The 26,241-nt window shown below is 42.2% G+C and overlaps 3 protein-coding genes across 5 annotated transcripts; 2 read left to right on the top strand and 1 right to left on the bottom strand.

The window, feature by feature from the left end:
• The first annotated feature begins 2,186 nt into the window (after positions 1-2,186).
• On the top strand, positions 2,187-10,139 carry LOC308332355 (E3 ubiquitin-protein ligase RING2-A-like). 2 transcript variants are annotated; one of them, XM_080788213.1, is made up of 7 exons: positions 2,187-2,511; positions 3,067-3,181; positions 3,839-3,999; positions 4,486-4,701; positions 5,442-5,774; positions 7,312-7,561; positions 7,862-10,139. In XM_080788213.1, the coding sequence occupies exons 2-7, from the start codon at positions 3,104-3,106 to the stop codon at positions 8,021-8,023; spliced, it is 1,200 nt and encodes a 399-aa protein (XP_080644339.1). In that variant the 5' UTR covers positions 2,187-2,511; positions 3,067-3,103; the 3' UTR covers positions 8,024-10,139. The 2 variants fall into 2 exon arrangements, with proteins under 2 accessions (XP_080644339.1, XP_080644338.1); XM_080788212.1 differs by having other exon boundaries at positions 4,486-4,725.
• Positions 10,140-10,277: 138 nt separating this feature from the next.
• rps18 (ribosomal protein S18) lies at positions 10,278-14,321 on the bottom strand. Its single transcript, XM_080788219.1, has 6 exons — positions 14,266-14,321; positions 13,647-13,745; positions 12,964-13,050; positions 12,007-12,108; positions 11,539-11,630; positions 10,278-10,402 (listed from the first exon to the last, which is right to left on the bottom strand). Exons 1-6 carry the CDS (start codon positions 14,266-14,268, stop codon positions 10,327-10,329), a joined length of 459 nt encoding a protein of 152 aa, XP_080644345.1. The 5' UTR covers positions 14,269-14,321; the 3' UTR covers positions 10,278-10,326.
• Positions 14,322-14,611: 290 nt separating this feature from the next.
• Positions 14,612-26,198, top strand: vps52 (VPS52 subunit of GARP complex). Of its 2 annotated transcripts, XR_013965702.1 has the most exons (21): positions 14,612-14,712; positions 15,428-15,509; positions 15,751-15,803; positions 15,946-16,021; positions 16,733-16,800; positions 17,118-17,293; positions 17,387-17,537; positions 18,189-18,289; positions 18,493-18,625; positions 19,472-19,529; positions 19,689-19,822; positions 20,050-20,205; positions 20,681-20,799; positions 21,256-21,379; positions 21,753-21,848; positions 22,409-22,516; positions 22,703-22,768; positions 23,002-23,113; positions 24,463-24,581; positions 24,668-24,920; positions 24,980-26,198. XR_013965702.1 is itself a non-coding variant. In XM_080788211.1 (20 exons), the coding sequence occupies exons 1-20, from the start codon at positions 14,614-14,616 to the stop codon at positions 24,812-24,814; spliced, it is 2,178 nt and encodes a 725-aa protein (XP_080644337.1). In that variant the 5' UTR covers positions 14,612-14,613; the 3' UTR covers positions 24,815-26,198. The 2 variants fall into 2 exon arrangements, 1 of the variants encoding a protein (XP_080644337.1); XM_080788211.1 differs by having other exon boundaries at positions 24,668-26,198.
• The last annotated feature ends 43 nt before the right edge of the window (positions 26,199-26,241 follow it).

Genomic DNA, 26,241 nt, shown 5'->3' with positions numbered 1-26,241 from the left:
GGTGTCATGGTTCTCTCGTTGTGCTTTGATGTCAGGTAGCCCACATAGTGTGTTATTCAATATAATTAAGACGCGCCGTTATCTTTATTCAGTGGTGTACGGCTGTACGCGAGTACAGTTTGAGTATTTCTATTTTTTCAGAAGGCTACTTTAAATGTCTACGCCTCTACATCTCAAAGGCAAATATTGTACATTTTAATCCACTACAATTATTTTAGTGCATATATTACCTATTTTATACTTTGGTTATTCAGAAATAACAGATCTACAAGCTCACAACACAACACATTGCAATGTGGCGTAATTTTGACACAATTCTTAAAGGAAGTTGTGAAAGAGTACCTTTACTCTTGATAATTTAAAGGTGGGGTAAGTGATTTTCTTTGGTTAAAATAAGTGTTAAAAAGCTCTATATTGTAACAGGAGTCTCCAGTCTCTCCAGCTTTTTATCAAACAGAAAATGCATTTTTAGGTCTGGATACCAATTTTATCCAATCAGGATATAGATAACTCAGTCAGGATACAGATTAAACAAGTGGGATTGTAAATGATGACACAAAAAATGAGCAGACAACATTGGAACTGGAACACTATAAAAATGAAGCTGATAAATGTCTACTTTCTTCTGATTGGCTGAAATTTTGCCACCTAACTGAAAATGTATTTTCTGTTTTTAAAGAGATGGAGAGACAAGGAGACACTTGTTACCGAACAAACACTATAGCAATGATTACTTGCCTTTTAACAGAAAAACGCTTTGTGTTAACCAAACAATATCACTTACCCTACCTGTAAGTAGCTTATATTTTGATGCCCAACTTTGTACTTAGTTATAATGGAGAATTCTTACTATGGTATTGGTACTTTTACTCCACCACTGTTTTTTTTTTAGTTGAAGCCTGATACAAGCTGCAGGGGCCACCACCCAAACATACGTCCTGCTGTAAATGGCACCTGCGTTTGAAACCAACTGGGTGTGTTAAAGGGTGTGTAACTGTTTATGTACTGTACAGTAATGTTTACAGTATGCAAAGTGTTTTGTCGTAAGACCTGTATTTTAATAAAACACATGGGACAATGCTCTTTGTATGTCATCTAGATTTAGATATTTCAGTGATTGAATGAAAACCTTCAGTTTACAGTATCTAATCTTTTCATAATAAACTAATTTGCGATTACTAGATACTACTAATATTACTGATATTATTAATCATAACTAACATTTAATTTGCGGACTTTTAAATGATAGTGGATTTTAGATTTGAGTTTTACACCATTTGGATTTTTAGATAGGCTATTGCATTTCAGAAGTTTAATATTTGTGATCAGCAAAACAATTCAGTGTTTTTAATGGCACCTCTGTCTTTTAAAACCTGTGATCATGCTGAAAGTTGAATAAACATAAACAGATAACTGCTCAATAGTGGATGTATTGTGGTAGTGAGTTGACTGATGAATGTTTTTGAATAAAGATATCTCCATGGTTCCCATTTGCTTACTGATAATCACATCCAGGAAATTAACATTGGTCTGACTGGTATTGCAAGTTTTTCCCCCCTTTATTTCATTTTGCATGGTGTCATGGTTCTCTCTTTGTGCACGTAGTGCGTTATGTTATTTAATTTAATTAATGTTCTGCTTGTTGACTTGCTTTTGCTAACGATTGATTTATTATTGGAGAATTGCAGACCTTTAAAAGAATATGACCTTGATTTAATTTATTCTGCATATTAATACAGGGTGTAGCCTACAGATTTATCACACCATTTGTAATGCATAAATAGGAACTGTGTAGGCTATATATTCTCATTTGAAAGGTATTGCCAGATCTGGAAAATGTTGGTTGGTTTATGAAGAGTAAAAGTCTGGTTGTTTCTTCTTTACTTGATACTGGAAATGGAGATCTCAGATCTGTTAAGGACGGTGTAGAACTGTAGATGCTCTCTCTCTCTCTCTCTCTCTCTCTCTCTCTCTCTCTCTCTCTTATATATTAAAATAATAACAATAACAAAAACAAAAACAATAATATATATATATATATATATATATATATATATATACACACACACACACACACACACACACACACACACACACACACACACACACACACACACTCTCTCTCTTATATTGAAACAAAGCGCTAGTAGCCGCTGTCGCGTAGTATTTGTGAGCCGACGATCGAGGGAGTGTTGTTCCGGGCCGGGCGAGAAGATGGCTACAGTAACAGTTTGCAAATGTTGCGTTTCTTTATTTGTCATGTCGAATTTCCTGACCGACTGACTGCTGGGGGCAATGCAAACCGCGTAATAATAATAATACACTTACAAACAGCGTCAGGTCGAATTGTCAGTCCGTGCATGTAGGCTGTAGCTGTTGTTGCAGAGATCAATTTCCTCGGGATTTGGGGTCATTCGGTATAAACAGTTCGTCGTTCGTTGGATTGGATTGTCTTCCGCAGAGCTGTCCTGTCCTGTCCTGCGGCCACTGACTGCCCCGTCACATTTCGAGGTGAGTTGCTGCCTGGATTTGTCCCTTTTCTCGTCGTAGCGTTGGCTGGCTGGCAGGCTGCTGGTGCTTTTCAAGCATCTGTCGTCGCTCGCCGGTCGGTACATCGCTAGTGTTCGGGTTATATTATTTTTGTCAGCGGCCCCGGCCGGCGGTAAGGATGAGTGGGATATCCCGGATATGTCAAGTTAACAACTTCGCTCGTAGTTTCAAAACAAAGTCTCGCGTCTGCCTTTTGCGAGAACGATCAGTGTCAATACACAACCGGGGACGGCTGAAGACGAGTTCTATTTTCATTCGCTCTCCCGCTACCATCCATGGTTGTTAATTAATCACCTCGCTAATAGCCTATTATTAGAACGCCCATCCATTCTCCCATTTCGAACACACACACACACACACACACACACACACACACACACACACACACACACAGAGTGACTGACACACTTTTACTTGTCCTCCACTAAAAAATAACCATGTTTTTGTTTTTGCGACTGGTGTGTAGATATTATTACATGATGAATAGCCACTTTGTGTTCTCCTCTCTTCTTCCAGTAAGGGTATTGTGGTCACTGTGGTGGGGGCAGTAACCATGGCGATGCCTGTCAACATCCAGAGCCCAAATAAGACCTGGGAGCTCAGCTTGTATGAGCTACATAGGAGTCCACAGGTAATGCATGTGTGTGGGAGAATATTATATTAGTAGGAATGCACCGAATGGGAAATTCTTGGCTGAAACTGAATAGGAATAGTCGATTATGCCTATTGCCTATCCACCCATCCATCTATCCATCCGTCTGTCTATCTTTTTACCAGTTTTTGTACCATTGCTATCAACAAAGGTACAACACCCTTGTTGTAGAGCTACATGGTAATGGCAAAAGACATGATTACATTTTGATCACGTCATCATAACATAACAGTAGGTTATGAAAGGTAAACCTGATTCTTTGATATTCGGTTTCGGCTCTGAAATCAACCGAACCGAATACCAAATATATGCATTTTTTGCCACGATTCGGTTGAATAGTTTTGGTGGCCGAATATTGGTGGCCCTAATTATTAGCCAAAAATAGCTGATCTACAAGTACACAACACTGTGTGTGCGTGTGTTCGTGCGCTCACAAACACACTTTACAGGTGTATGCAAACGGCTCAACTTATGTAATTTAGATATCATTTTATGAAGACTTTGCTTTTACTGTACATCTTTTCTACTGCAGATGCTAGGTTCTATTTTTATGTATTTGATGTATTACCACGTGTTCTTGCTTACTGTAAATCGCTGTGTGTGTGTGTGTGTGTGTGTGTGTGTGCGTGCACGCAGGAGGCCATCATGGATGGGACAGAAGTAGCGGTGTCTCCCAGGGCCCTTCACAGTGAGCTGATGTGTCCCATTTGTCTGGACATGCTGAAAGACACCATGACGACCAAGGAGTGTCTACACCGTTTCTGCTCTAACTGTATCGTCACTGCACTGAGATCAGGGTGTGTGTGTACACACACACACACACACACACACACACACACACACACACACACACACACACACATACATACATACATTGTTAATGATTTATATAACACCTTTTATCCAAAAGCAGTTTACAATATGCATACATTCACCCATTCACACACCAACTGCAGAGGAAACCATACCAGACCATACCAAACCAACCTGCTCGTCTGGAGCAAGGGCAATTAGAGGTGAAGTGTCTTCAATACAAACACGGGGAGCCAGGGATGGAACCGGAAACCTTCTGTTTTGCCATTCCCAAGCGGCTGCTCTACCGCCTGAGCCACTGCTGCCCCGGCACTGAAAGTGTAAAAATGGGTCCATTTTTCAGATGAACACACACACACAGTCCCTGCAATCACACGCCCACACGTGTGAGAGCCTGTGTTCACACTCCCTTCCCCCCGTCCTCTTCTTCTCCCTTCCCCTCTGTCCCATTTGCGGCCCCTCCCCTCCAGGAACAAGGAGTGTCCAACGTGCAGGAAGAAGCTGGTATCGAGACGCTCGCTGCGGCCAGACTCTAACTTCGACGCGCTCATCTCCAAGATCTACCCGAGCCGCGACGAGTATGAGGCCCACCAGGACCGCGTGCTGGAGCGCCTCAACCAGCTGCACAACAACGAGGCGCTCAGCACTAGCATCGAGGAGGGCCTGCGGCGACAGGCGCGTCACAGGTCTGAGAGACAGAGGAAGAAGGGGTGGGGATTTTTAAATTTTTTATGTTTTAGCGGCAGTCTGTGTAGGAGAGGAATGACAGCGAAGGCTCTGGAGCTAAACTAAAGGCATGTTCACATGTTGTATTCTTTTCCCAATAGGCACTCCGGCCACTCTTTAACCAGATTAACCCAATTTACATTTTAGGCATTTAGCAGATGCTCTTAATCCAGACTACAGTAAGTAAGAACAACACATGGTAATACATCAAATAGTATAAATACATAGAAATAGTCATCAAGGATCTTAAGCAGGCTAACAACCTATACCATCTGTCTAACGGTAGAATGTCTGTACAGTGATGCTATGAGTATACACTGTATAGAGTGCTAGGTCTACATAAAATGCAATGTAAATTACATAGATTTAGTCTTTGCATACGCCTGTAAGGTTGTCGAGGCTTGTGCAAGTGCTAGGGCAAGTGCTATGTGTCCTACTCCCTTTTTAGGGATTTCATTCCCAGGGGCCCCCTTGTGGCCCCTGGAAGAATTTCCATTTTGGGGTACTAGATATAAATGGCATTAAATGGGGGTCAGTAGCCTCTGCATGTCAAACTGGGGGTCCTTTTCAAATGGGGTCTTGCCCTGAAAATAAAACTCGACCTTGCGCGTGCCGACTCGGCCCCCAGCCTGGTACCCTAAAAATATGGCCCTTAAGGAAAATTAATTGGGGAACCCTGCTCTATTGTGTATCACCCCAGGGTCCAGCGTGCTCGGAGGGCCGCTCAAGAAAGCGACAACGCCCCATCCTTAAGTGGGGGGGAGGACAACGGTGATGCCCGCACCCATCTGTCCCATGACTCGGCCCCTTCGCAGCACGCGCCTCGTCACTCGCGGAGCCACACTCCCTCGGATGTGGTGGGTCCAGGTCCGAGCCGCAAGCGCCGGCGCGTCTCAGATGAGGCGGGCTCCGAGGCTGGCAGTCCCGCCCCGCCACCGCGACGTCTCAAAGAGGGGCCGTCCTCAGAGATAGAGATGGTGTTTAGGCCACACCCCCAGCTGGTCGACAGCGGGCGAGAATACAGTCAGACCAGGTAACGCTGTCTGTCCTGACTCCTTAACTCTCCTTCATGAATTAAGTCTTATCCCTCACTCCACCTCCATCTGTACTTCTTCCATCTCTTTCTAAATCTGGTTCTGTCTTTCCTTCTCTGCGTCTGCCTTTCTTTCTCCTTTGTTCCAGGCTGCTCTCTTTACCCCTCCCCCATTTCTCGACTCTCCATCCCTCCATCCTTCATTCTCTCGCTCTCTCTCTCTCTCTCTCTCCCTCTCCCATGGGCAGGAATTTTCCCTGACATGGCTTGATCTGGCAGAGCACATAACGGCAACACATAGTAAATATTACATTATGCCTCTGCATGTCTATGACAGAATGCATGTGAAACTCCCTAACGCAGGATTGGAAAAGAGATACATTTCTGTGGCTATAGTGATGTACCCCCTCACAAAGCTAGTATTGATACGTTTGAATTCAGAGCAATCCTAGATTCCTAACCACTTGAGCCCTAGGGCTGTATTTTGCGTGTCTTAAGTACCAGGTCTTAAGTTATTACCTAACTTTAGTAAACTAAAGACCTGGAGGCGTGATCAATGCTCTTTGGCCACTCAGAATAGCCAAATGGCATTGATCACGCCTCCAGGTCTTTAGTTTACTCAAGTTAGGTAATAACTTAAGACCTGGTACTTAAGACACGCAAAATACAGCCCCTAGTGTCCTGATTCTGGTGGGTATATTCGGCCAAAATAGCCGATCTACATTGTTGCAACGCAATGAGTTTTGAACTTATACATTAGCTATTTTCAGAAAACGCATTCGATATAGAGGAAACTTTCTAGCTCTGTTATTATAGAACTCTGCTCACCCGATCGACAATGTATTGTATCTTATTCTTGTTAATAAGTCAATAAGTGTCTTGAATCATAGCATACCATGTTATCATAGGCAATCAAATACATTACTGTACATTGTCAACAGCCCAGAAAGTGCATCTCTGCTACAACTATAAAAAGTAACGACGCTTTTTCTGTTAGACTGTGAATGTGAATCAGCACCCACCAATGTAAAATAAACATGAAAGATTTCTGCAGACTTTTGCTATGGAGCCAGGAGCAATTAAATAATATCTCCATTATCTAATCATCTTTCCATTCTGTGTGTAATATGGGTCGAGTCCATAATGTCCCCCGATTCTGCTGAGATAACGCTCTCTTTTCTCATAGCTTGTCCTTGTACGGTATGTTGAGCACAAGCCTCACTCTTTCCATTCAATCTTTAGTTTGCAAATGAGTAGTTAGTTTACAAATGCAGAGCTCATGAGTCATGTTCAGCTATGGTTTAGTTTAGCGTAATTTGAGTACAGATGATGCTCCACAACGGCTACACTACGAGATCGCACTCCAGCCCCCACCTCTCGCTGACATGACGTTGCTATGAACTATAGAGACCTGTCACCTGAGGGACTCTTGTCAATAGTCTAGGTATATAAAGTCTAAGTGGCTAAACAGTGTCTTGAATGCAAAATCTGCTCTTGGCATGGTTTCAAGTGTGTGTGTGTGTAAACGTGTTCTCAGATATGTAAAGACCACAGCCAACGCCACCGTGGACCACCTGTCCAAATACCTGGCCCTCCGCATTGCTCTGGAGGAGAAACGGACAGATGGGGAGACGGATGCAGGGGTGGAGAGAGGTACAGAGGGACGAGAAGAAGATGGAGGGGAGGAGAGAGGAGCAGAAGGTGGTGGAGGAGCAGAGGGCTCCAGTCTGAGGAATGTCAGCGAGAAACAGTACACAATTTACATCATGACGACAGGACAGTTCTCCGTGAGTACGACTCGAGTAGAATAATACAATTGATTTATGTACCTTTCCAACATGAAATGCTGTATACTTTAGGTCAAAGTGGTCTTTATGATTGATATGTGGGGCGACAGTGGCTCAGGGGTAGAGTGGCCGGATGGTAACCGCAAGGTTGGCAGTTAAAACCCACTGTTTCCGCCGCCATCGGTGTATGAATGTGTGCGTGAATGTGTGCATTACCACAGAGTAATGGCTGCGAATAGTACAATACAGTACAATGCAGTGTGCTGAATATTGAGTTCTCCCTTTGCCTCTCACTTCCAGACGTTGAATGGTTCTCTGACACTGGAGCTGGTCAATGAGAAATACTGGAAGGTCAGGAAACCACTGGAGCTGTACTACGCCCCCACCAAGGACCAGCAAACACCACCACAACAACCCTCACAGCAGCCGCAACAGAAGTCCCCAGAACCAAAAGAGGGATAAGACGGACAGGAAGAGAGTGGTGGCAGTGGCTCAGGGGTAGCCGCAAGGTTCCCAGTTCGATCCCAGGCTCCCCCAGAGTTAGTGTCGGAAGTGTCCTTGAACAAGACTCTGATCCCCTAATTGCTCCCAATGTGCAGGTTGGTGCCTTGCATGGTTTCCACCACCATCTGTGTATGAATGGGTGAATGGAATGCACAATCTATGTAAAGCGCTTTGGCTAAAAGCTGCGAAGCGCTATATAAATGCAGCCATTACCATAGAGTGGGACACACTGCGATGGTGGGTGGACCAGTGTTGGGTGGGAAGTATTATCTTCTCCAAACACACTCAGATTTCCTCTGAACAATGAACTGTGTATTCTGTGTTTCTGCATTAGCATTAAGCTGAACAGGGTTATTTGTTTTGTGATGGCATTGGGAACAAACAACAATTGGATTTACATACGTTTAATAAAGGCAGGGAACTGTTCAGTGACAGCCAGAGCTGGAAATGACTGGCAGGCAATTATTATTGTCCTCTATCGCCAGCCACTATAATTAACCAGCTATCATGTGGAGATCTTTATTCTATTTTAAATGTATTGATTTATTTACCATTTGGAGTTGACTTGTAAGTTAGTTTTACTACTGGCAACCATTTGCCAGGTATCATTTGAAAATTAATTCTGTTAAAACAGAGCAAGTGGCTGGTATATTTTTTACCAGTATCTGTGGCTGGTGGAGATAGAAAAACATTTGTTATTTTCCTGCCTTCATCACTGAAGAATGCAGTAATTGTCCATTATGTTTTCTCATGACATGAACCATTTGGGTGCTTTTGTGAGTTACATTTTAAAGAATACATTACTATACAGTGATTTATAAAAAATATATACAAACAACGCTTTAACTGTATGCCACCTGCTGCAGTTTTAACCAATCAGATTGCTTTACTGAACTGTAACTTTGCACAAGGCTCTAAACTTGTTAATCACTTATTTTTGTTACATTGGATATATAATAGTTTGTGTGAATACCTCAGGACAGACTTCACATATTCTGCAGGTTGTTAAACTGAAAATGTCGCCCTTGTCGTTGTCAACTAGTCATGTCAGACTCAAGGATTTTCTAAAAAAATAAGTTGAGAACGTGTATGCATATGATTTTGCACTGAAGATTGTTTCAACAGAAACTAAGTGATTTTCAGCAATTAGAAACAAACAGGGATATGTACCTGAAGCACTTTGCCGTTTTTGAAGATGTCTACATAGTTTGAGGCAATTTTCTATAACTTATAGTAATGCAACTCGTGAAATGGCGAATTGTGTAAGAGAAAACATGCGAAATTGCCAACAAGTTTTAGGCTTTTCCGTCAGCTTGACCAGCTAATATTTTCTGTACTTCAATAACACTTTACTAATGGCACAGCTGTAAAGGAACGTGTTTCTTATGTTAAGGGGGGGAAGCGGAAAGGCTAGAATCGTTTTTGGTTGCCACTCTTGGGGATGCACAAAGATTAGACACACCAACAGTCCGACATGCGGAAACAATGGTCGACTACCGCTCGAACTGCTCCCTTGTAACCAATGTCAACATTGAGGCCTCATTTTCACATTCCTTAGGTAACCTGGCTTCTGCTTTCAGGTCTTATCGGATACTTTCTGCAAAGCTTATTAGGGTTTCCTACTTAACTTGATATACATTAAAGATGCAATATTTTGCTTGAAATTTGCACTTAAGTGTGAATATTTGTGGTAGAAACTAATCAGCACAATAAAGTACAAAACACTCAAGCATTGTATCGTCGTCATCTTTGAAGTATTTACACCATTCAATTTGCATGGCTAGATCTGATGGCATACCAACATTTAACAGGCTTATGTTTAGATTACATTGGATCATTTGTGTTCCCTGATAAGTTATGGTTTTAAGACGGCAAGGATGGTATTGTTAAGGGAAAAAAAAGTAAATTCTTTGCCTCGACACTAAAATGAAATCACAGCCAGATGTATCAGTAACCTACACAGTACGAAAAGCAAGTTACAGTAAAACAAAGTTGTCCACTGTCCAATTAGTTTGTCCATAGGCATCTACATGTTAACTTGTTATTCCAACTTGAAGGGTTGAAGACACATACTGTGGTCATTATGACTTGTACCTCTAAAAGGAAGTGCTACTCCTACACTTTGGTCAGACAATTGAGCTATGCATTTGGCAAATTATTAAAAATAGTTTGTGGCATATTCAGATATGGAATGAAAACCAGCAGACATGCATGTTGTGGACTGGTGATTTATTGACACAAAAAGAGGACAAGGAGAGGCTTTACTTCTTCTTGGACACACCGACTGTGCGACCACGACGGCCGGTTGTCTTGGTATGCTGACCACGCACACGTAGACTAGAAGAACATTGAGTAGAAAAGAGACAGTTAAACAACAGTCCGTCGTGTTGATGAAAATAGACATGAGGTTGACCCTTTACATATAGCAATTAACTGCAGTAGTTTCCACCAAAATTCAATACTCAATCATGGATAAATCAGTTCTTTCACGATTGGGCAACATGTTAACCGACAGCTTACATTGTTGCTGGTCAATTACAATACAGTTGCAACTTGTATTAAATAAATAAAGACAAAATGACACATCATTGGTGTCAGCTTTGTTTTTTTTTTCTTCTTTATACAGGTACAATCTCGTTGAGATACAAGATCTCCAACGAGGGACCCCTGAACTAGGGTAGCAGAAGTGCAAAAAGTTAGTTACAAGTTAAAACTAAAAGAAAATGTTCCTGCCCTTGTGGATCTGGAGTTGTTCAAAGATCAGCTTTGACGACCATTTCATATTCAAGAATATTTGAATATGAATACAACCCAGTTATTTATTTAGCTCCCCCTGCGCCTGACCTAGGGCCGATTCATACTCTTATTTTAGAGCTGAATAAAAGTCGGTTCGGCTCTGTAGAGCCTACAATGTGTCGTCATTTGAGTTTTGGGGCGGCGGGTACCGTCCTAAAGTCAGCTCTTCGGTGCTACTGAAAATCTCTGACGAGCCGAAATCATTGGCACTACAGCGCCGAAACAGCGGTAAAATAGGAGTATGAATCAGCCCCTACACTGTTAAAAACAGATCAATGTCGCCCTTTTAATTATTTCTCTCTGTACACTATATTCCAGTTACACCTTGAGTGGACAACTCTATTCAGCCTCAACTGCACTCCATGGGAAGCACATGTACACAAAATAAGCCACAACTTGCAGGCAAAGAATAGGAAATATGCATGTAAACCAATATTAAAATAAAATAGTAGCAGAGCAAGAGTGTTCCATCTCCCCTGACATTTATCCCAAGGATAGCGATAAGCATGCAGGGCAGGGAAGCTTTAAATAAATAAATTAGCAGAGCAAGTTTCCCCATCTCTCGACATTTCTCACCACTTCCCAGGATGCTTTTAAGCTAAAGGCATGCATGTGTACCATACTAGTATTATGGTACCAGTGGACAGCCCTAGAATAGAAGCAAGAACAGTTCTTACCCCCAGAAGTGCCTGAGGCCACGGTGAGCCCTGATCTTCTTCAGCCTCTCCAGATCTTCTCTCAGCTTGTTGTCCAGACCGTTGGCAAGGACCTAAAAGCACAAGACATCAGTTCACATACAATGCTCTATTCACCAGTTAACAGTCATGAATAACGCTTATGGCTTATGGCTTATGGCTCAAACAGCATGACTATAAGTCCCGTCTACAGAGGACGATCCCTGTTTTTACCATTGCAGCCATACAAGAACGCATGCCGTTATAATTCTGTAAAGCCATTCCCAAAAGTGGCACTTCTTATATTAAGATCCTGTAGAGTGTAGAATGAATGCAGAACTTTCTGTCAGAGGGAAATGGTGAATGCAGCGCAAACATATTAACAGGCACTGCCACCAATGTGCAATTATAACAGATGAGTTATTGCTATAGGTGGTCATTAGGTTATAGATGACTAAGAGAATACTGTACCTGGCTGTATTTGCCATCCTTAACGTCCTTCTGCCTGTTGAGGAACCAGTCTGGGATTTTGTACTGGCGAGGATTCTGCATGATGGTCACCACCCTCTCAACCTAAAGATGGCAGAGAAATGGCACACAAAAATACAAATCCCATTAGTGTCATGCATTAACTAGGAATGTTCAGATCACGTTTTTTTCTGCCGATACGATTTTTATAGAACACTTATGCCATAGCGAAATAGTATAATATCCTAAATCAGACAATATCCAATCTAATATCAGTAAGACGCCTGAGGCCCTAAAAGGTGAGGTTGCATGCATCCGCCTGGGCGAGCGCTGGCGCTTTGCCATGGGGGGTAAGATATTAATTTTCGGGCCCGTTAAGAACTCTAGTTTGACGGCTGCACTAATAACTTTGGGACAGGCATCAGTCAACGGGAGACATCGTAGAGAAAGGATGGATGGGAAAGGATCAACATATGGAATGATGCCGGCCTCCTTGAGGTTCCTAAATGCAAAACATGGGGCGACAGGGCCTTCCTTCTGTGGCCGCCACTTCCTACCTTCAAATCTGCACTGAATTTCCAAGCCGGTGTGTTTTTAAACTCGTCATATGTACCGTTTCATTGGTTTTACTCTTTAATAGTTTTCTAATAAAGTTGTCCATTTTCTTGTTCCCCCCTGGCCCTCACACGTAAAGCATCATTGAGTTTCATGAAAAGCCTGTCCCAGATATTATTATTGTCAGAACAGGTCAGCTCCACTTGGTGCCTACTTGGGTCATTTCCTTTACCCACTCAACCAAACAAAAGATGATCAACAAGCTGCACAACAGGTTGTGGACTTGCAGATCAGTTTGCATGAGAATAGAGAATAGGGAATGCAGATGAGGGGGAACATGGTGCTGTACAATTAATAACTCAGATCCACATTACTCTGCCCTAGCATAGGTCCAGCCATGCTCACCTCATCCTCCGTCAACTCTCCAGCCCTCTTGGTGAGGTCGATGTCGGCCTTTCTTAGGACAACATGGGCGTAACGTCTGCCAACACCCTGAGGAAATGCAAAAGAAAGTTGGGCTTACAGTACAGTATAATATAATGCCACTAGTCAACAACAAGGACTGCTACTTCAGTCAGACTAGCCATGGTTCACATGACACTCATACTTCACAAGTGTCATGGCTTAACTTCCGCCTGTTTTACGCGATCGCTACATTGTAAACATGTACATAAACATTCAGATTCCAAAGTACTCGCCTAGCACTCGCCTATTAGTCTGTAAACGCTGTCCTAACACCCGTGGCACATGTGGCGAGGACTTTATTTGAAATAGAAATGTTTATATACACATTTGGACTGTGAATGTAGCTTTTGCATAAAACAGGCTGCAATTGACGATAATCATGACAGTCATGTTTCAGGGCTACAGTCACATACTTCAGCATCTTACATACAAGGATGCATTTCATACAAGCGAAGACAGACATGATCAAAAAGTTTTACAATACACAAAAGTTGCAGCAATACACCTTCTGAGAGCAATGAGCAACAACTGACTTTCAAGACACATCTTGGATAACGTCGCTATATAAATGCATTTTATTTACCATTTTTGAATAGTATATTTAAAGAGACTAATTAGCTCACCTTAATGGCAGTGATGGCGAAGGCAATCTTCCTCCTACCATCGATGTTCGTGTTCAAAACACGAAGAATGTGCTGGAACTTCTCAGGGATGACCAGAGACTGTAAGGAGTACATGTCGTGCAATTAGGCTTTCATCTATGCATTCAGTCAGCACTGTAAAGCTTCACTACAAGAAGCAAACACAGTAAAGTTAGCACCGGCGGCTAGTAAGCTAGCTTTCAGTTAACATACCGTTAGTTGCCTGGACAGTGGGCACTGGACAACAGCATTAACGGCGACACAGTATGATAAACATACGTGCAAAGAAATCAAGTTTGCGACAAAAACAAGCGTTAACTCAACGCTCATTAAAAACAGAAATGTTGGCTGCTGTTTATCGTCCCAGACAGTGCATGTCGGTGTGTGTCACCCGCGGGCTAATGCCCACTTCACAAACATTTACAGAAAATCGTTTTATACGAGCGATTGTGAAATGGATATTACACAAATGTTGTCACCGTGTCATCCACACAACTCGGTTAGACAGCATTACGGCGATAATTATGACAAACGAGCACATATAATACAAGATGAACGTGGATTTGTAAAGCATTTTTGTTAGAGTAAATTCTGCACTCACCATCTTGGAAGCAGGTTCCGTGCGAAGAGGAAGTGAAGGAATTCTCGCGATGGTTTGAGACTTCAGAACGGAAGTGTGTACGTCGCACTAAACTCGTCCCACTAAAACATTTTCAAAAAGTTAAACAAAATATTTATATTTACTTGGATTTATATAAAATGTATATTTAGTTATATTTTAAATGTTTCATACAATTATTGAATGTATATATTACAAACGCGTGTGCATGTCCTAGTGTCCTGTTAATTCAACACGGAACATTTATTGTATCCATCGCCTGGCCCAGGGGGAACGATGGGCAGGATCTGTAGTTTAGTTCTTGACGTTGGTGTTTTCTGTTTTGCAGCGATGGCGGCGGAGGGAGCTGTCATCGGAGTTGTGTCCTCCTCGGATGTAAACACAGCTGTCAACCCGACTGAAAACGCCATGGCATATTTGCAAGACGAGGTAACGTTTTCTAACGTATATATATTATTCACGTTTGTGCTGGTCCATTAAGTGCACCAGGCCACCAGCAGTTCAGCACAGCATCATTCACCGAGGATGCAGTCTACTCTACAATTTTATTGCCCAGTGATAGCTAGGCTGTAAATGACGCTAGAACTACTGAACTAACTAGTTCGTGTAACTGCCTTCAGTTTAGGTTCCAAATAAAATATAGTGTTTTTAAAATGTGTGTTTGCAATCCTACTAGCATGATGGGGTGTAGTGTAGCAGCCCCATATGTGCCCTCTCCCTACGCTTATTCTGTAGCTCGGAGCTACAGAATGAGCGTAGGGAGAGGGCACATAAGGGGCTAGGGTGTAGTGTAGCCCCACAAGCAGAACCCAAATGTCGCAGTAGCGAAATCCAAATTTCATAAAAGCTTTATGGAGGGTTCCGAGAGGGGCTAGGGTGTAGTGTAGTCTCTAACTTAGCTTTGGTTGCTATATTGGCATATGAAAGAATTGTATTTCCTGGTCGTGCATTTTACAGACTTGATTGTTGGAAGGATCAATACAGTTATCTTATATTTGTTATCTTTGTCTGAAGGGTAAGAATTTTAGGAATTTTATACCCATGTACATGAAGATTATATTATAAATAAGCCCATTATAGATAAATATACAGATAGACAATGCTACATCTTTTCACAATTATCTGTGTGTCATTGTGTTTACAGAAGGTTGAAGGTGAGATCCCTGATCTAAACCTGGGTGATCTGGACATCACCACAGATGAGTTCATCTTGGATGAAGTAGACAGTAAGGCAAAGATCATGCTGCATATTTTTTAGAGGAATTGAATAAAATAGAACAGGAAGGATATGAAGTGACCATCACTATAGATCTAAACAAAGAGTCAAGTCTGGACATTAACACCAAGTAGGCCTACAGCAGAGCAGATATATATGTTTTAGCATGTTAATCTCTGGATTAAGTAACAAATATATTTGGTTCATGATGGATGCCATGCATTTCGCTTTGTCTCCCTCCTCTCCCCCAGTTCACATTCAGGCCAACCTTGAAGATGACCTGGTTAAGGAGGCCCTCAAAACGGTAAGATCCAAGATTACATGATTAATGAGCAAATAAAGGCTATTACAGGTTGTTATGCGCTATTACTGTTTATGAACATTATTATTCAAATGATCTTACTGCCAGAGCCATTGACTACATTGTTTCTCTGATGATCTTTCAGGGTGTCGACTTGAGACAGTACTCTAAACAAGTGGAGGCAGAACTCCAGAGGATTGAACAAGCCTCCATCAAAGATTGTATCCATAAACTTCCAATAGAGTAGTTACACTGATGCTTAGATTAAACGGTGAATTCTTACATAAACGTTGGGTGTAGCCAGTCCAGCTGGGGGCCTGGTTGAGGTATCCAGTCGAACACTTCAAGTGGCTATACCTTCTAGACTTCTAGGGTGGACGAGATCACGGATCCTGAGGCTAAGATGAGTGTTCTATATCGTACGTCTGCGATAACTGATCTGTCGTCTTAGGTAGTCCTTATGTAGTCGATGTGACATCATGCCGTGACGTCACACTGCTGTCTGTTGTCGTGGCAACCTTGGGTGTTACAAAAAGTAAGTCAGTGGCTGATATAGAGGGTATGTGCATGACATCATCATCATACCTGGAAGTTATGCGGGAATACCTACTGTGTGGAGAAAAACGACTTTCTGGCATTGACAGCCCATACATCCAAACAGAAAAGTTCTATTTGATTGCATTAAATTACTTCAAACAACATTAAATTCACTTTGTCACTCACTTTGCCACTCAATCTGCCATTCACTTTATCCATGCGCATACCCTCTATAGTGGTTTGTTAAAATGTTGCCCTTGAAATGCATTTGTTTGGGAGCTATAACTCAGTGTGCAGATATTTTACTTGTCCTTGTTAAAGCTTGTAACCATTTAAACCCTGTATACTTCATTGAAGTCCACCAAGGGTTCTGATCCCTAACCTGCCTGTGTCAGATATCAAGGAGAGCCAAAATATTGCCTTACTGCACAATCAGATCACTGCTTGTGACTCCATACTGGAGGTAAGAGAGGTTATTTCTATTCACTAGAAAGAAAGTATTGATTTTGTATGTAAAACTGATAACTTGTATCTAATAGGCAATTACTTTAATTGAGTTATTGGCACTATATCCATATTGAGGCAGCCATCATCTCCTTTTGCTCCTGTTAAGATCTTAACCAGACAACCATCAGTTCACCATTGATGGGTACAAACAAAACAAGGGACTTCTTAGAGTGTTCATAAAGCTGGCAGTGGTACTTGCTGATGGTGTTCTTGGACTAAACTCACTGAGGTGGTTTTATCTTGTCTGCTACTCTTCCCTCATCCAATCTCCAGCGTATGGAAGGGATGCTGAGTGGATTTCAGAGTGACCTCTCATCCATCAGCAGTGAGATCCAGACACTGCAGCAACAATCTGTCAGTATGAACGTCAGGCTTAAGAACAGACAGGCTGTACGCAGTCACCTCAGCCAACTGGTCGATGAGCTGGTGGTCCCCGGAAACATGATCTCGTAAGTGAAAAGCATGTGGATGGTTGAGTACGATGGTATTGGTGGGCATGTTCATGCATGTGTTTTATCTGTTTCCTCTCCTCTTTTCTCCAGGGTCATCCTGGACAGTCCTGTGACAGAGCAGGAGTTTTTGGAGCAGCTCCATGAGCTCAACAACAAGATCAACTTTGCCAAAGAGCTCAGCTTCAGGGAGACACTGGCCTGTTCCGACATACAGGACATAGTGGACCGGCTCAAAATCAAGGTAAGCAATGAGCATGTTGATCAGAGAAGAGTTGATTATATAAGGGTAGGAAAACTTCCTTCCACCCCACAGAGACTCTTGTTTGATTCTTGGCAGTATTGCCTCTGGCTTGGCCAGGTGCTCCATTGAAAAAGTGTGTGTGTGTGTGTGTGTGTGTGTGTGTGTGTGTGTGTGTGTGTGTGTGTGTGTGTGTGTGTGTGTGTGTGTGTGTGTGTGTGTGTGTGTGTGTGTGTGTGTGTGTGTGTGTGTGTGTGTGTGTGTGTGTGTGTGTGTGTGTGTGTTAGTGAGTAGAGGAAACTGGCAAGGGATTTCTTCATTGGTGAAAAGAAGCGCCTGGGTACTCTACTACAGTATGTGTATTGGGGGAAACGCATGATAGTAATCTAGTACACCCTCCCTCCCGAGACCAACAGTAAGTGTTGGTCTCTATGTCTGTTGGCAGGCATGTGGACCACAGTGTGCACTTGGGGAATTGGCAATGACTGCATTGGGAAGAAATGGGGAAAAACAAATTAATTCAATAATTTTCTGATGTGTATGTGATTAACAGTAGGTGAACAACCCATGACAATTGTACATACATCACCAATAATATTGAGTTTATATTTATTAACTTATTAATATATTAAAATATTTTGTTCATCATTCCAGGCAGTGTCTAAGATCCGAGAGTTCATCCTTCAAAAGACCTACTCATTCAGAAAACCCATGACCAACTACCAGATCCCACAAAACACACTGCTCAAATACAGGCAAGTTGAAACTTATCATGTCACTTATACATCTGTTTAAGACTCATGAAGTGCATTTGTCATCGACATTGATTGGATCTCGATGGATGTTTGCAGACAATAGAAATGTTACTAAAGAGACATCGGTATCTGTGTAGGAACATGCTACACAACACTTGCTTCATATGTATCCACATACTGTCCATTATCTCGTTATACCCTAGATTCTTCTACCAGTTCCTCTTGGCCAATGAAAGGACAGTTGCCAAGGAGATCAGAGATGAATATGTTGACACCATGAGTAAGATCTACTATAGCTACTTCAAGTCATATAGTGGCCGGCTGCTCAAAGTACAGGTCAGTGGATACACACTGGAAAACGGAAAGTTGTTTTTAACTACATACGTATACAATAAATGTTGCACTGCACCTCAGATGGCCAAAAATAAATCACTTCCTGTTGTCATGGTCTACCCAGTAGAAGGCAGTTGTATGAGAATTTTGTTTTTACTTGGGCAGCACAGTGTATCACATTTTTCCATAATTGCATTTCCATCACATAAAGATTACAGACTTACTGTACACATATTCACAGAGAGCACAGTATGTCATCTGCTCAGAGGAAGGCTGAGGTTGAAACGTGTCAAGCGTTCTCAATAAATAAGAAAGTGTATATGTGCCAGTCTTGCATCCTTTATTTTTTATAGTCTTGCATCCGTTATATTTATAGCTGAGCACCCACTGCCTAAACAAAAGGGCATCCAGAGGAATCTCACTTGCTTTGTTTTCCTTACTAGCGTAATATTCAAGTTTATCATATAATAATAATACATTAGTTTCTCGATATTGTGCAGCCCTAAAAAAATAATGTGATCATTCTATGGCTTTGGCATGGAATAAGGTAATTACACTTCTGCACCCACTCTTATGTTGCGTTCACACAGTCAGATGAAACGATGCAGTCTACCATTCATTGTCAATGGAAGTCAGCAACGTGAAGCTACGAAGCAGCTATGACGCGTGAAGCTGCTGCAAATTATGCTGTGATGCGTTTTTGCATCAGTTTCATCTGCTCGTCTGAACGCACCATAACTGCGCCCTGTAAGAGTAAAAAGCAAGTACAAAATACATGTCTTTATTTTTTATAAAATCATTAATTCCTGTTATAAATGACCGATTGTGTGTGTACGTGTCTGTTGACAGTATGAGGAGGTGGCAGACAAAGATGACTTGATGGGAGTGGAGGACACAGCCAAGAAAGATATCCTTTAGAGAGAGAGGGGGAGAGAGAGAGAGTTCATGCAACATTTTACACACATTCACCTATTTGTGTTTCTAAAATTAATCTATAAAGATTTGAACTTGAATCATGAAGTTGGCATGCCTGTCAGAGTTGTTAGGATCCTTCATGGCTGTGCAGGTTTTTTCTCCAAGCCGTCTCTGAAAAGCAGGAACACCATCTTCACCCTCGGCCAGAGGGGGACAGTACTGAGCCCTGCTGAATTGGAGGGACCCATCCTCATACCACACACGGCCCAGAGAGGAGACAGCAGGGTGAGATCATGCACACATACACACAAGCTGTTTCCAGACCTGAGCAGACAGGCTAAAAGTCTGAAAAGATGCCAGCAGACAGCGGAAAACGGTCGCGCCTGTCTGCTCAGGTCTGGAAACACTGACACACTGCATCGCGTTGTTTGCTTGAAAATCACGTATTTTGTGTTTTGTGCAACAAAGAAGTCTGCATAATGGAATACACGTGTGTCCATGTGCTCCTGCAGTACCCCTATGAGACGCTGTTTCGGAGCCAGCACTACGCCCTGCTGGACAACGGCTGTAGGGAGTTCCTCTTCCTATCTGACTTCTTCATGGTGGCTGGAAACTCCGCCCTCGATCTCTTCAACAGCATCATGGGAAAGACACTCAGCATGTTCCTGGTATGATCCCCTTTACTTCACCTGGGAAAGCCGTTTATTTTATTTGTTTTTTCTTTTTCCCACCATTACGACTTTGGACGTGCACAAAGACATAATTATGACGCAACATTCAGTTGAAAGATCGCTCTTTGACAGGCCTTATCAATAAGCAGAGTAAATGAAAAACCTATGTGAAACATGCATCTAATGTGATGCAGTGCAAACATACTCGAATCAATTGACATTGACTGACTCTCAGAGGGTCGTGACTCGTAATATAGGGTGACATAGTGACAGAAAAAGATGTTCCACATGAAACTGAAAGGTTGCTTCATATACAGTTTATAGTACTCTAGTAGTCTAAACATATGCTTTTGCACACCTGCGTGTATAGCTTTATGTAGGAGGAGACCCTGGTTCCCTGCACGTGTCTCCTTCACTTGAGATTAAAATGCTTTTTATGTACTCCCTTTCCCCCTCCCCCTGCTCCCTGTAGAAGAGTATGTCCACCTACGTGTCTGACTGCTATGACAGCATTGCTGTCTTCCTGTGTATCCACATCATCCTGAGGTTCAAAGCCATCACTGCCAAGAGGAACATCCCCGCTCTGGACAAGTCAGTGACAACACATTTAACTTTAATCCACTGTTTTAGGCCCTGGGGCTTTTTTTCTAAGCTGAAAACACCAGGGTGCTCCTCTGGCAGCGTTTCCAGATGCCCGAGTTGAAAATATTTTATAGCTCTCAGTAGGTAGAGGAAAGCACCTTAGTTGCGTGCAGTTGCGCAACACCAAGCTGCTGGGGTTTCCAAAAATGCGGTGCTCCCATTATAAACAATGAAAAACCTGTGCTTCGCTCAGGAAAAGATCATCTTTGTGGACACGGGGCCTCAAACTCTTATCATGCATACATCTGTACCAGTTAGTGGGAGGGAGGGAGCTGTCAATTCTGTTGCATTTTGCTTTGCTTTATCTCTTATATTTCTGTGTGTGTGCCTGCGTGCGGTGTATGTGTGTACTTGCGTGCGGGGGGGGGGTGTGTGTGTGTGCGTGTGCGTGTGTGCGTGTGCCAGGTACTGGGAGGCAGTGCTGGAGCTGCTGTGGCCGAGATTCGAGCTCATTCTGGAATTGAACATCCAGAGCATCAGAAACACAGACCCTCAGAAACTAGGAGTACTGGACACACGACCACACTATGTATGCTTACACACACACACACACACACACACACACACACACACACACACTCACACACACACTTGTGGAGCAGCAGAGAGTAGGTCTCACTATGTATGGACAGTGACACAGACTAACAACTGTCTGGATTTTGTCATTTGCAATTATGACACACACACACACACACACACACACTGTATACAACAAATACAGTGGATGTTGTATACTGTGTACCTTATTCCCTTCTTAAATAGTCTACAGCTACATCATACACAAGTTGATGGCGGTGTTCAGATTAGAGCTGCAACTATCCAAGATTGTAAATTGTTTTCACTAGTTTCTGAACTATATATGACTTGCCCAAAATAGATGAACTGTTACATCCCTATTCCAGATCACACGTCGGTATGCAGAGTTCTCTTCAACTATAGTCAGCATCAACCAGACCTTCCCCAACGAGAGGACACACACGCTGCTGGGACAGCTGCAGGTACAGAGTGTGGGAATCACAAGGAACATACTGTACAGTATGCTACAGGGGTGGCAGTGGCTCAGGGGTAGAGTGGCTGGTAGAACAGCCAGATGGGAAGTTGGGAACCGCAAGGTTCCCAGTTCGATCCCAGGCTCCCTAGTGTCAAAGTGTCCTTGAGCAAGACGCTGAACCCCTAATAATCCTAATTGCTCCCGATGTGCCTTGCATGGTTTCCTCCACCATTGGTGTGTGAATGAGTGAATGTAATCCACAATCTATGTAAAGTGCGTTGATTAAAAGCACTATATAAATGCACCATATACCATTTAGGGTTCTTACATTTAAATTTAAAATAAAATTAAAATTGCAATTTCCAGGTCCTGGAAAATGCAATTGGCAAGGTTTTGGGACAGTCAAGTCATGCAAATCTGGCTCAAGTTACATCCGCTCTGCATCAAAGCAATGTATACTTTTGACTTTACTGTTGGTTTCTTGTAATGCCAGTGATCCAAGAATGAATACTTATTCTGTTGCTGCTGCTGTCCACTCTCTATAATGTTACAATGTTCATTTTCTAGATTGAGGTGGAGAACTTTGTCCTGAAGATGGCAGCAGAGTTTCCCTCCAGGAGAGACCAGCTCATCTTCCTTATAAACAATTATGACATGTTGCTCAGTGTGCTCATGGTGAGGGACAAAAAAGGGACCTACCTTAATCAGTTGCCCAATGTCTTTGCATTCTTTTCTCCAATGAATTAACAAAGCTTTATTATCATTATACATTTCCTGTCTATTTGTTCGTAGCGATTTGCATTTTTTTCTTTCATCTAATAACTATTTTCTCCTACTGTGCGCGTTCGTTCATTTGTCCAGGAGAGGGCAGCAGATGACAGCAAAGAGGTAGAGGGATTCCAGCAGCTGCTCCTGGCCCGGACACAGGTGAACTAGCAGATAGGAATCATGGGGCATATCATACTGTAGCTGTAGTTTTCTTGTGACTCATATGTATACTACATTACTACAAGTTCACTAGCAAAAATATTGTGACCAAAAGCCTCATCAGAGCCTCTTTATTAAAACATAATTAATTGAAGTTTGAGTTTTTTGTATGGTTTTCACAAAAGCAACCCAGTGTCCCAGTATAATTTCAACTCCTGTCCTTTCCTATCCAGGAGTTCATTGAAGAGATCCTGTCTCCTCCTTTTGGAGGGATGATTGCCTTTGTAAAGGAGGCGGAGGCACTGATGGAGAAAGGGCAGCTGGACAAGCTGAAGAATGATGAGGGTGAGGATGCTCAGATAGGCCTAGACTTAAGAATGATGAGGGTGAGGATGCTCAGATAGACCTAGTCTTAAGAATGATGAGGGTGAGGATGCTCAGATAGACCTAGTCTTAAGAATGATGAGGGTGAGGATGCTCAGATAGACCTAGTCTTGAGAATGATGAGGGTGAGGATGCTCAGATAGGCCTAGTCTTAAGAATGATGAGGGTGAGGATGCTCAGATAGGCCTAGTCTTAAACCAGAAATATACTCGGATGCGGGCCTTAAAAGAACAGATCTACAAGTTCACACGCTTGTGACTTGTTGAGCACGTACATCTGCTATTTTCAGAACAGGACAGCGTGGGCAACTAACAAAGCAAAACAATTGCAATGGGTTAGACTAGAGACAGGCTGAGGCTACTGTACATTTACAGTGGATAGATTCCCTTGAGGCGTGTTGTTACAGACCCAGCTGACACTGTTGTGGCTAAAATCATTGGCTATTTGGGGAATTAGCTCACAGTGAGCCCTCAGGGATGGATTCATTTCTGTGCTCGAGGGCACGTTGACAGGACACATTGCCTGTCTGTGGTTGGAGACTGAACATAGGAAAACATCATACCCACCTTAATATTGTAGTACAGAATTAAAGCTAAACACTTGCCCTGTCACAACAGTGTAGGCAAATCTAAAGTAGGTGTAGTTGTCAGTGTATCGTCCTGTATATGCATATAACTGATTCAAGAGAATTTCATAACATAAACATCTACTTATTTGATTGTGGTGGTCAAGGTTATTGTACCCTCACAAATTACTTAACATTGGCATAAAAATACACTTTATGCCTTTTATTAAATTTCATCAAAGTCTTCACTAGATATAATTTGAGTGAGGACAGACATGGATGTAAATAGTAGCTGTACAGTAGCTGTACAAGTGCAATGCAGCATTTCATAACTTTGTATGTAAACCACTTTAATATACATGTTCTTCTGACTATGCTTATTGAAGTGTAATGTGGAGTGAGAGCTGGTGTTCGAGACGGTGCCAGGAAGCAGACATGTGGTCGTATGGACAGAGATATGAAATGAAAGCGAGAGGGAACAAAGCTTTAATGGACAGTCAGAGCAAACTGACTTACTATAAAACAAAACTTACCATGATCAGTGCATCAGAATGAAAGTGAAACCCTCTCAGTTGTTCTTCCCTTGTTGTGGTAATGCTCCACACCTTCAGATTCGGTGGCGAGCATAATGGATCTTCTCTTAATTATCTTTCTACTGTACTTCTTGCTGTCTCCATTTCTTGTCCTCTGTCTCTTTCTGCCTCTCACTCTATTGCAATCTTTGCCTACTTCTCCCTCTCTCCAGCTCGCATCACCCAGTTGGTTCGTGGTTTCTCCAGCACATGGAAACAGTCTGTTGAGGCCATGAGTCAGGATGTCATGAGGTCATTCACCAACTTCAAAAATGGCACCAGCATCATACAGGTAATAAGCTGTGCCATCTACTGTATATTATGCGTGTGGGTTTCGTGTTTAATTCAAATATAAACGGAGACTCCCAACTCCCCCAGGGTGCTTTGACCCAGCTGATCCAGTATTACCATGGCTTCCATAAGGTCCTCAACCAGTCCACTTTCCGCAGCCTGGCCGTCCGCTCTGAGCTCATCAATCTACACCACCTCATGGTGGAGGTCAAGAAACACAAGCCCAACTTCTAAACATACTGTTCCAGCACAGTGAGATCTACAGTAATAATGCAAGATCGTCCTGCAACAGAAAGTTCAGAGGTTCGGTGTCTGTGACATAGACCGCAATCAGTGCCCTGTTTCTGTCCTGCATTTTTGAGAAAGACATTTCAGTAACGGATCATAGAAAGACCCAAGAATTATTTTTTTCAGGGCGAAGAGTGTATTTGGTTAATACCAAAAGATTATTGGTTCAGTCTCCAACTGCATTTTGAATAGTTCTTGATCAACACACTGACTGAACCTTACGTTGCCTTGTTCGTTGGTTGCAAAACGCTTTAGGTAAGTGCATCTAAATACCAGAACTGTAACATTGTGCTCCAACAGCATAGCACAACCCTAACTAGCAACGAGCCTTTTCAACACCGGAATGTTGATTCATGTGATTGTTAAATAACTGCCTGTCTCACCAGTACCCCAATACTTTTTATTGCTGATGGGGCTAATTGAACAGAGAGCCCACTCACAGGGAAATAACAGAAGCCAAGCTTCTTATCCACAACTTATGTATTATTACTTATTGCATTATCCAACAATAATCAGATTCCCCGTAATGTAATGTCAGGTTCTTTGTATACACAGTGACAGTTCTATAAAGCTTTCGGAACCTAGATCCAAAACTTTGTCCCAACTCTTCATTCCCCCTCCCACCTGAAGAGCAGTGTCATAATGGATATTAATTTATGGACTCAACCATTTAATACTAGTAAATATTTACCTCTAGCATACATGGAGGACATCTGTAACAGCTGTCCTCCGAATGTAAATGCCACAAAGTAAGCCTTTGGTCTTTGTGGCGTTTACAGTGTCAGCCTTTTCTCAACTAATTCTGATAGGAAGCAAAGGTCCTCTGTCTACTACATATTTTGAGGTCTAAACTATGAGACCACAGTATTAGAAGTTTCATGTTTTCAGTAGTGTATACATTATATAAAAGGTGTTGCAGCACAGTCCGTGTTCTGTGTTGTTAATTAAACATTACTGATAGCCTAACTGGCTTAAGATTCGCTTGCCCCAGAGAAATATCATCTCCATACAATATGTACTACAGTATAAACAACCAACTGGAATGAACACTGGTGAAGTACAAATTAACTGAGAAGAGTAGAAATCTACTCTTGGTAAACACTGGGAAATTTGCTGTGGCTCCCGACTTATGTGGGTCTTATTTTATTTTATTGTTTTGTGTATAATTGCTCTGTATATGAAGACATTCCAGAATGAACCAACAGACGGAACAGAAAATGATAAAATGTGCATACAGTGACCACCATATCCGCCCATTTGTATAATTTGCTGTTTTTAATCTTATGTACATTTCAGAAGAAAGTGATGAAAATAAACACTAATAAATATCTGTATCCTTCATTTTTAATTATACTATACATTTGTCATACATT

The sequence above is a fragment of the Protomyctophum bolini genome (genome assembly GCF_963924005.1).
Source record: "Protomyctophum bolini genome assembly, chromosome: 17".
Taxonomy (NCBI): Eukaryota; Metazoa; Chordata; class Actinopteri; order Myctophiformes; family Myctophidae; genus Protomyctophum; species Protomyctophum bolini.
Note: the sequence above shows the minus strand (reverse complement) of the source record. Positions and strands in the feature narration are given on the sequence as shown.

Excerpts from the sequence above, each read along its gene's own strand:
- LOC308332355 (XM_080788212.1), top strand. The coding sequence starts at position 3,104 with ATGGCGATGCCTGTCAACATCCAGAGCCCAAATAAGACCTGGGAGCTC. Across the intron at positions 3,182-3,838 it reads AGCTACATAGGAGTCCACAG|GAGGCCATCATGGATGGGAC; the intron begins GTAATGCATGTG and ends GCGTGCACGCAG. Across the intron at positions 4,000-4,485 it reads GTCACTGCACTGAGATCAGG|GAACAAGGAGTGTCCAACGT; the intron begins GTGTGTGTGTAC and ends CCTCCCCTCCAG.
- rps18 (XM_080788219.1), bottom strand. Across the intron at positions 13,051-13,646 it reads TCGCCATCACTGCCATTAAG|GGTGTTGGCAGACGTTACGC; the intron begins GTGAGCTAATTA and ends GCATTTCCTCAG. Across the intron at positions 11,631-12,006 it reads AGGATGGCAAATACAGCCAG|GTCCTTGCCAACGGTCTGGA; the intron begins GTACAGTATTCT and ends TTGTGCTTTTAG.
- vps52 (XM_080788211.1), top strand. The coding sequence starts at position 14,614 with ATGGCGGCGGAGGGAGCTGTCATCGGAGTTGTGTCCTCCTCGGATGTA. Across the intron at positions 16,801-17,117 it reads CTTGTGACTCCATACTGGAG|CGTATGGAAGGGATGCTGAG; the intron begins GTAAGAGAGGTT and ends TCCAATCTCCAG. Across the intron at positions 19,530-19,688 it reads GGAGGACACAGCCAAGAAAG|GTTTTTTCTCCAAGCCGTCT; the intron begins ATATCCTTTAGA and ends ATGGCTGTGCAG.